General features: G+C 38.3%; 1 protein-coding gene across 1 annotated transcript; it reads left to right on the forward strand.

Annotated features, from left to right (window-relative positions):
• Positions 1–2,347: 2,347 nt before the first annotated feature.
• Positions 2,348–4,598, forward strand: LOC130012285 (uncharacterized). Its single transcript, XM_056099788.1, has 2 exons — positions 2,348–3,696; positions 3,897–4,598. Exons 1-2 carry the CDS (start codon positions 2,470–2,472, stop codon positions 4,167–4,169), a joined length of 1,500 nt encoding a protein of 499 aa, XP_055955763.1. The 5' UTR covers positions 2,348–2,469; the 3' UTR covers positions 4,170–4,598.
• Positions 4,599–9,774: the final 5,176 nt, after the last annotated feature.

Raw genomic sequence — 9,774 nt, forward strand, 5'->3', positions numbered from 1 at the left:
CCAGCTCTTCCATCAACCTACTATAATGGTCAAATTATAGACCCAACTCTTCCATCGACAAACAATAATAGCCCAGTTGTGGATCCAGCCCTCACACCAAACTACAATAATGGCCCTGTTGTAGACCCAGCACTTCGTTCAAGCAACAATCGTCCAGTTGTGGATCCAACTCTCACACCAACTTCCAATAATGGCTCTGTTGTGGATGCAACTCTCACACCATCTTACAATTATGAAAATGTTTTAGACCCAGTTGCTCCATCAACAAGCAAAAGTGGTCCAGTTGTGGATCCAACTCTCACATCAACCTACAATAATGGCCCAGTTGTAGACCCAGCTCTTTCATCAACAAGCAATAATGGTCCAGTTGTAGGCCAGATTCTCACACCAACCTACGTTAATGATCCAGTTGTAGACCCAGCTCTTTCATCAACAACTAATAATGGCCCAGTTGTGGATCCAACTCTCACATCAACCTACAATAATGGTCCAGTTGTAGACCCAGCTCTTTCATCAACCAACAGTAATGGTCCAGCTGTAGGCCAGATTCTCACACCAACCTACATTAATGATCCAGTTGTAGACCCAGCTCTTTCACCAACTTACAATAATAGTTCAGTTGTAGATCCACCTCTTACATCAACGTACACTAATGGTTCTGTTGTAGACCCAACTCTTCCATCAGCCAACATTAATGGTCCTGTTGTAGACCCAGTTCTTCCACCAACCAACAATAAAGGTCATGTTCTAGATCCAGCTCTTCCATCAACCTACTATAATGGTCAAATTATAGACCCAACTCTTCCATCGACAAACAATAATAGCCCAGTTGTGGATCCAGCCCTCACACCAAACTACAATAATGGCCCTGTTGTAGACCCAGCACTTCGTTCAAGCAACAATAGTCAAGTTGTGGATCCAACTCTCACACCAACTTCCAATAATGGCTCCGTTGTGGATCCATCTCTCACACCATCTTACAATTATGAAAATGTTTTAGACCCAGTTGCTCCATCAACAAGCAAAAGTGGTCCAGTTGTGGATCCAACTCTCACATCAACCTACAATAATGGCCCAGTTGTAGACCCAGCTCTTTCATCAACAAGCAATAATGGTCCAGTTGTAGGCCAGATTCTCACACCAACCTACGTTAATGATCCAGTTGTAGACCCAGCTCTTTCATCAACAACTAATAATGGTCCAGTTGTGGATCCAACTCTCACACCAACTTACAATAATGGCCCCGTTGTAGACCCAGCTTTTCCTTCAACTTCCAATAATGGCTCCGTTGTTGATCAAACTGTCACACCATCTTACAATTATGAAAATATTTTAGACCCAGTTGCTCCATCAACAAGCAAAAGTGGTCCAGTTGTGGATCCAACTCTCACATCAACCTACAATAATGGCCCAGTTGTAGACCCAGCTCTTTCATCAACAAGCAATAATGGTCCAGATGTAGGCCAGATTCTCACACCAACCTACGTTAATGATCCAGTTGTAGACCCAGCTCTTTCATCAACAACTAATAATGGTCCAGTTGTGGATCCAACTCTCACATCAACCTACAATAATGGTCCAGTTGTAGACCCAGCTCTTTCATCAACCAACAGTAATGGTCCAGCTGTAGGCCAGATTCTCACACCAACCTACATTAATGATCCAGTTGTAGACCCAGCTCTTTCACCAACTTACAATAATAGTTCAGTTGTAGATCCACCTCTTACATCAACGTACAATAATGGTTCTGTTGTAGACCCAACTCTTCCATCAGCCAACATTAATGGTCCTGTTGTAGACCCAGTTCTTCCACCAACCAACAATAAAGGTCCTGTTCTAGATCCAGCTCTTCCATCAACCTACTATAATGGTCATATTATAGACCCAACTCTTCCATCGACAAACAATAATAGCCCAGTTGTGGATCCAGCCCTCACACCAAACTACAATAATGGTCCAGTTGTAGACCCAGCTCCTCCATCTATAGCTGCTCGCGTCAACAATGACTCCTTCATCATGGAACCAGCTTTAATAACTAACATCAATAACGCTTCGTCTGTTGCGGACCAATCATCCTTAAACCCTGGAATAAATAACATCAACAATAATTTCGTTAATGGCCAAAACGTGACTGGAGCATCAATTAATCCTGTGAATCAATCTTTACAGAATATATTTTCTGTTGGGCAAGGTCAAATTCTTAAAGAGGCTTCCACTAATAGCCAAATGCATCTGAACGAAAGTACAAGTGTCCAGAGGTCTGGTTCGCAAAACTCAATTGTAAATGACAACACGACGACGAATATTAATCAGTTCACTCAAAATCATGCAAACCATGTCCACAAGAGTCAGGTAAATACTTCTTCTTTGACAAATTCACAAATATTGAATTATTTGCTTCTGCCCGATATCCTGGGATCAAGCAGGCTCCCGGCTATCCCTGTGATATCCAATACGACCTTACCAACTATGAATAATGGCTCGGCAGCTTCACCTAGCCCATCCAGCTCAAATGGTTCAAATATTCACTCGAAAATGTACGATGCCCTTTTTAATCAGGGGGACAAAATTGATAAAATACTAAAACATGTAAGCAGAGTTCCGATATGGCACAGCTATACATTCAAGAACGGTACCACAATAACGTGGATAACAATAGAATCTAGATCAGCAGTAGACAACAGTATCACTAAACAAACTACTTCATCCAGCAATACAGTACTTGAAACAACGAACAAGAATTCACCGCCTTTAAAATCTAAGGCCAGATTGGCCAGTCAAACATCAGCACAAACCACAGACCCAAAAAGAGTCAACGAACCGGGAACACCGTCAAATATGGAAAACAGTAATGGTGATCCTTTAGTTTCCGAAATCGGTACGAAAGAGGAGATAAGTCCAAATTTTGATGTCATGCCAGCTTCCACTTTACAGAAACCGCAAAATTCGGTAATAAATGGTGTACAGTATCATCTTTCAAATAACAAACATTCACCAACAAATACCAATGGAATCGAAAATTTGTCTCCTATTAAAGATCAACCACCTGTGGGCCGAACAGAAGTCTATTTTCCGTCCGAAATTGCTATACCTACTGATGTGACAGCAAAAAACAAGCTCGATTCTCCGCTACTTGAACAACAGTTTTCGTCTTACAGTGGAATAACACCATCCACAATGGGCATTGTTAACAATGTACAAGGCATCGGTGTCACGCAGGATTCATATACACAAAACGAAAACCCGAAAACTATCATCCAGTATCATCCAAAAAATCAAGATGTAGGGGCTATTCCAGTAGTTAACACGGGTATATCCGATTCAGAGGATCAAAAACAGGAATTAAACATACCCATAATTACAACCATGCCAACAGTCAACAACATTAACCCAAATTCCACTGTGCCCAAGACACCCATGAAAATGAAACGACCGGTTTCTGCCGAAATCTTTGACACTGGCCCAGCATCTAAACTACAACCAGAATTGACTACAATTCCTCAGAAAGATTATACTTCTCGGCACACTGCTGGAGATATATCTTATGTGGAGAGCCCTTTGAACATAAATCTGAGAAAGGCTGCGTCGGTTGATGATAACTCCAAGGCAGTACCAAATGGATCAGCCGACCTTGCTGAAATCAAAGCTATATTGAAGATGTACGATATCCGAAGTAGTCAAGAACTACAAAATCTGGTAAGTTGTTGTATAGTTTATCGTTATTTCATAAAATAGACCATTTTATATTCTTATAATTAGAACCGTAAATGGGGCCCTGTTATATTTTATGCGGGTTTATGGACTGCTTTCTCACCGGGTCTGGAGACTATCGCAGTTCTTAGCCAGTTATGTGACACTGACAACTTTTTAAATTTTGATTATTATTTACATTTCAGCTACATAACAGGAACTCGCAAGAGAATAAAGAAAAGTTCAACTCAATCAAAGATTATTTTACTGGTCCTAAAACAAATTGCCCAGTGGACAAACCATGTTTATGGTGTAGGTCATCTCCAGCCTGGAGTTTTGTGGATGGAATAACAGGTTGGTGTATGAGAAACTGTAAAACAAGTCGATGTGAACATAATCAGTGTAAGTGCGCGTGTGTGGACGCCGATGAATTTTCTAGGCGGCTTATTGCTATAGCATCTAGTGATCTTCGAGGTTAATGCTTGCCAATTAGTTTTCGAAAACCAAATCAAATCCACACGTGTAGTTAATCATAATACTGATCTAGTCTACAAAATCTTACTGCTCCGGGATATCCTATGGACAAATGTCGAGCCATTCAATGCTCTGAGTGGCAGGGGTATAAGATTCTACAGGCTGCACTGATCTTGATCCACTTGCTTGAATGCCAAAAACTATTTATTTGATTTTTATTGTATGTATAGTGTATATAAATATATATAAGTGTGAATGCTTACATGCCTTTGAACTAAATGAGTGCTTACATGCCTTTTAACTAAATAAGTCTTTAATTGTACGGGGGTTTTTTCAATGACAAAAAACAAAACTGAGATTATGCTGTCATGTTTGAGTAGGAGAATTGCATCTTAAAGATGACAAAACGAGTTATAAACACAAAAAAACATCAACCAAAGGGTAATATTTTTCCTAACATAACAGACAAGTTCTAATATATTATATAATGTCCTACGAAATAATATATTAGAGAATGTTCAGTGAAAATACTCATTATGTACATAACTTTCATCTATAATGTTATTTTTTGTAATTAACAATGACAGATACTCTATCATAATTATTTATGTATTTTGTTATCTCTTTTCGGATACCTGTAATTAACTATAAAATAACAAAACTATATTTTTTACAAAACTCTTTGTCGATAATTCAAACTACCACACACAGCACAGTTGCGGAAAGATTCATCTCCCTAAAACATTGCAGTGCCCCTTGTTCGCAACACGTGTTAATAGTAATAGTAATTCCATTAAACCTATCAACAATGTGTCGGGTGGTGGGAGGGGCATAGTGCGCTGCATAGTTCCATGATAACATAATTATGACAATTGGTGTTTTCACGATGGTGTAAGCGCCCTGGATATCAATTCCATCAAATACATAAAATGGAATTCGACAGAACGAGAATGCCGAAAATCATTATTTTATGGTAAAGGCAGGGAGGTGGGAGGGGGGGGTATAAAATGTGGCTTTTAAAAGTTGGTGCCTGAACACAAAGAACGCGGCATTGCGTTAATTCAGGAGGGTACGAGTACTAGAGCAACTAGAAGCAACTTTGGTGTAGAAGGAACCATTCAGAGGTTTATCTCCTTCACGCGGCGACGTTGCATATTGTGTGTGGCTGCTTGGTATGGACACATACACAATTTCGAATTTTACCCTTGTGTTTAGCAGGTTTCAATGTTATTTAATGTTGTTGTGGCCAATATTTAGCCTACAATCAGGCCAAAAATCACGTTTCAGCTGTAATACCGGCACTTCCAGTCAACCCGTGGTGCGTTGTCATCGTGCCTCAGTATATTTACTAAAACTCCAGCTACCTAACAGGTAACGTGTCCCCTCAGTACAAATCTCAATCATTCTGATAAATTTTTGACATAATACCTTATGTTAGATGTTGTGGAAAACCCGAGGTAATTTCCCGGCCAACAACGCGAGCGATCACTAGACCAAACATAAAAAAATATCTTTCATTTCTAACATTGTAAATACAATTAAATATAATATTCTGGATTCGAATGAGGCGCCCCGCATATATTTAATAAATAATATACGTTAGCTCTTTGGGGAGGCAGAAAGAGAGAAATGGGGTTTAACGTCCACTAGAGACAAACTAGGTCATTTCGGGATTATCATAATTTCAATTTTCTTTCAATAATTCAATTGCGCGTAGGGGTGGGATGAAACCGGAGGACCGGGTGAAAACCCACGAGGTTGAACAGGCGACCCTACTCCTTGTCGCGTACAACCGGGGAATCGAAACCACGCCAGTTGACACGCGCTAATCATTCGGCCATCCAACCGCCTTTGTGAAGGATCTCGAGTTATATTTATCCTCTTTCCCGTGCTATACTATCTGAAGTCCTGTGAAACTTTTTAAAACAGATTTAAACGACCAGTTTTATTTATGATTGGCGGCAAGTTTCCAAAATTTTTATATGCCAAAAAATAAACGTATTAAAAGTGATACGCAAATAAAAAGGTTATATTGAAACCAAAAGAAAATCTATATTTTTTTATTATCTTTTTATAACTAACGAAGGGCTATAAAAACTCTACAAACCCTGTGTAATAACAGTTTCCGGTGACAACAGCCTGTGGCTGAACTATACTTAGATTGTGTGAGAACCTTGGTAAAGTCAAATTTGTTGTTATTTATGATACAGATCAACGTTAATTGCCATTAATTTACAATATACTTTTGGCTAAGATGTCAATTATTCAGATGTTTCAATTTATCTTAGTCGCTCATTATTGGTCAGTTGAGCGTAATTAAATAACACCATTGACACAATTCACTAATTTGTGTGATGTAGTACCCTTTTGTTGGATTGACAGTGAAATAACACCATCGTAATTTATGACACAATAAATCTATATTCAACACAAAGACAGACAAAGACACCATGTTTTGTTCTTGCGTTTCGGGACACTGTTGTCTTTATGCGTTTAGGGAAACTACTTTTTTTGAACGTTTGGTTCAATTTTATTTCAATAATTTGCTTGCGCGTACACTGTAACAAAAATTTCCGTGAAAAAACGTAAAAAATTCCGGAAACAAAAATTACCAGGAAAATTTTATCCGTATTTGTTTTTCCTGTAATTTACAGAAATTTCTTCAATTAACATAAATTCATTTTCAAATACAGAAAAAAAAAATCCTGGTAAATTTTGTTTCCTGACCATGAAGGTGATAAAAATTTCATTGAATTAACCATTGACTTTATACGCGTGCGTGAAATAGCTTTATTTAACGTCCGCGTCCACCGAAGTGATATCGCAAATAATTTTTAAACGTAACCTCTTTTCGCTATTATAAGAATCGAGAGCAAGGTATCACAAACCGCTACTCGTCAGTGTTTGGAGGCTTTCAGATGTAAGTTTGCGGTATTATCAATTCGCAGGTATGCAGGCTCTGCCATAGAGACAACCCGACTTACACTGGCCAACCGGTTGTACTATCCGGACTTTAGCGTGCTTGATTACCAGATATTACAACCTTAACACCCGCAGCATTAAAACATACTTTTACATATTTATGAAAATACTTACAATCTGATTACCGTATGATGAATAACAATACACTTTATAGATCTTATAAATAATGGAAATTAGATATACATGTCAATTAATATACCAAACGTTACAAAATATGATTCTTCATATTATGGTTAATAAATTGAAATGAATACTATAACATGATGATTATTAGGAATGATTATATATGTATACGATTACTTATCGTTGCACCGTTTATCCTGTAAAACAACAGAATTAAGTCCATTACAGAACGGAATAAAACATTTTATCCCTAAATTTCACGGAACTTCCTTGTCATTCCACCGTTTATTCCGTAAAATAACAGAATTAAGTCCGTTATAGAAGGGAATAAAACATTTTATCCCTAAATTTCACGGAAATTTCCTGTTTAATACTGAATATTCCACAGAAATACATAAAACACGTAATTTGAAGAAATAATTCAGACAATTAACACAATTTCTCCAAAAAATCCATCGATTAACAGAAAAAAAGTGTTAAATTACGGAATTCGGCCACATAAAAAATGGATATTTTTTACAGTGTAGGGGTCTTTAGCAGTAGGAGGAAACTCGGGTTAATGGAGACGAGCGTTGTGTGCTTTGAGAGAAATATTAACCTGTGCCACTGCCAGGAAAATCCCGTTAACTTCCTCGGCCATCACCAGCAACGCACCCACCATACTCGCGGACCCTCGGTGGCTCCTCAGTGCTTTGGTTTAGATAAGAATCTTACACCGATGGGCTTTGTGAGCAAATATATGCAGACCATTACGTATCAGTGGAATAAAGTAAAAGACAATTAAATTTTATTGATAAAAGTGCTAATGTCTATTTAAACCTCCTTTTTTTTGGGGGGGGGGGGGATTTGTTAAGTATACGTCTCTGTAACGTTTAGACCATCTTAATAAATTGCCATTGGTCTTTGTCTAGATAACTTGGTAACTTGGCTCGTAAGATGTTTTGGCCGGCGGCTATAGGTCGCCATAAATGGTAATGTGGCTATATTCGGAAACAATATTCCGAGGCTTGACAAAATGTTATAAATTAATGCTGTTATTATTATTAATTATATGAGATGAAATATTGTGTTTTATATGTGAATGCCACCATTATTTTACAAATTGGGGCGTTGTGACAAGGCAAAAATATTTATATCAATATATTATTATAATTTACATTCTTTGGCGATAATTAATAAAATACACTTTATGCAATCATCATCTTCTGTCATTTTTGTCCGAACAGTAACTAAATGTTTTGGTAAATAAAATAAGCATTTATTTATTGAATAAGTCATTACTAATTGGTAGACCTAATTTTTAAGCTTATGGCCGTCATCATTTTCTATCATTTTTAGTAGAAATGAAATGAAATGGGGTTTAACGTCCTACCGTTCTTCTCCGAACTGGGCTAATGAAGACGGGCATACGCCATACAGTGTGCTGTGAGGGAAATTTTGCCCGGACAGCGGCACTACGGCCTACTCTTATATCGAATTCCAACTGTCAAGGGATCTTATACGTGCACGTTAATGTGTATACGGGACCTCGGTTTTCCGTCCCATTTTTCTGCATCACTGACAAGGGGGAACCCCGCCGGCCCGGACAGCGGCACTACGGCCTACTCTTATATCGAATTCCAACTGTCAAGGGATCTTTTACGTGCACGTCAATGTGTATACGGGACCTCGGTTTTCCGTCCCATTTTTCTGCATCACTGACAAGGGGGAACCACGCCGGATAATCTAGATGAACTTTCTCGGCCAATGCAGGGATCGAACACCCGACCTCTAGGCTAGCGAGCCAGCGTCTTACCCACTTAGCCACCGTGACCCCCATTATAAGTATGTCCCTACGCTTCAATAAAATGTTTTCGTATTTATTGAATTTGATCGTGATATTCTTTATTTATTGATAAAAGTAATTTATAAACTTCGTCGTCAAATGGTAGGAATTTTCGTGATCAACAAAATAGATAACTGTTTATGGAATTTAATATCAACAAAATTTTAGACATACATTTAAAACATTCGGCAATGTGTTTGTAAGTTACAGATTTCCAAAATCATGTCAACTTCCTGTACCATAGTCATAGCCAAGTAGTCAAAAAGTAGTTCTGAATATTCAGATAATTAGTGTCAGCAAATGCTGTAAATGTCATATTTGAAATGTTTTGAACGTGCTGCTTATCGTTATAAATATTCAACACGATTAAAATACAACTAATCTGAGGAACGAGAGAGAGAGAGAGAAATGAGGTTTAACGTCCACTCGACACAAACTATGTCATTTCGGGACTAACACATGGTTCAATTATATTTCAATAGTTCGCTTGCGCGTATGGGTCTTTAGCATTGGGAGGTAACCGGAGGACCCGAAGAAAACCTACGAGATTGGACAGGTGACCGTTCTCCTTATCACGTACAACCGGGGAATCGAAACCCCGTCAGTTATCTAGTTTTTAACTATTATAGTGAGAACTGCCAACTCGTTATCGAATCTCCCATAATGTATCTATGAAAAAG

The sequence above is a fragment of the Patella vulgata genome, chromosome 3, assembly GCF_932274485.2.
Source record: "Patella vulgata chromosome 3, xgPatVulg1.2, whole genome shotgun sequence".
Taxonomy (NCBI): domain Eukaryota; kingdom Metazoa; phylum Mollusca; class Gastropoda; family Patellidae; genus Patella; species Patella vulgata.

Coding starts and splice junctions, on each gene's coding strand:
- LOC130012285 (XM_056099788.1), top strand. CDS start 2,470: ATGAATAATGGCTCGGCAGCTTCACCTAGCCCATCCAGCTCAAATGGT. Junction 3,697..3,896: donor GTCAAGAACTACAAAATCTG/GTAAGTTGTTGT, acceptor TTTACATTTCAG/CTACATAACAGGAACTCGCA.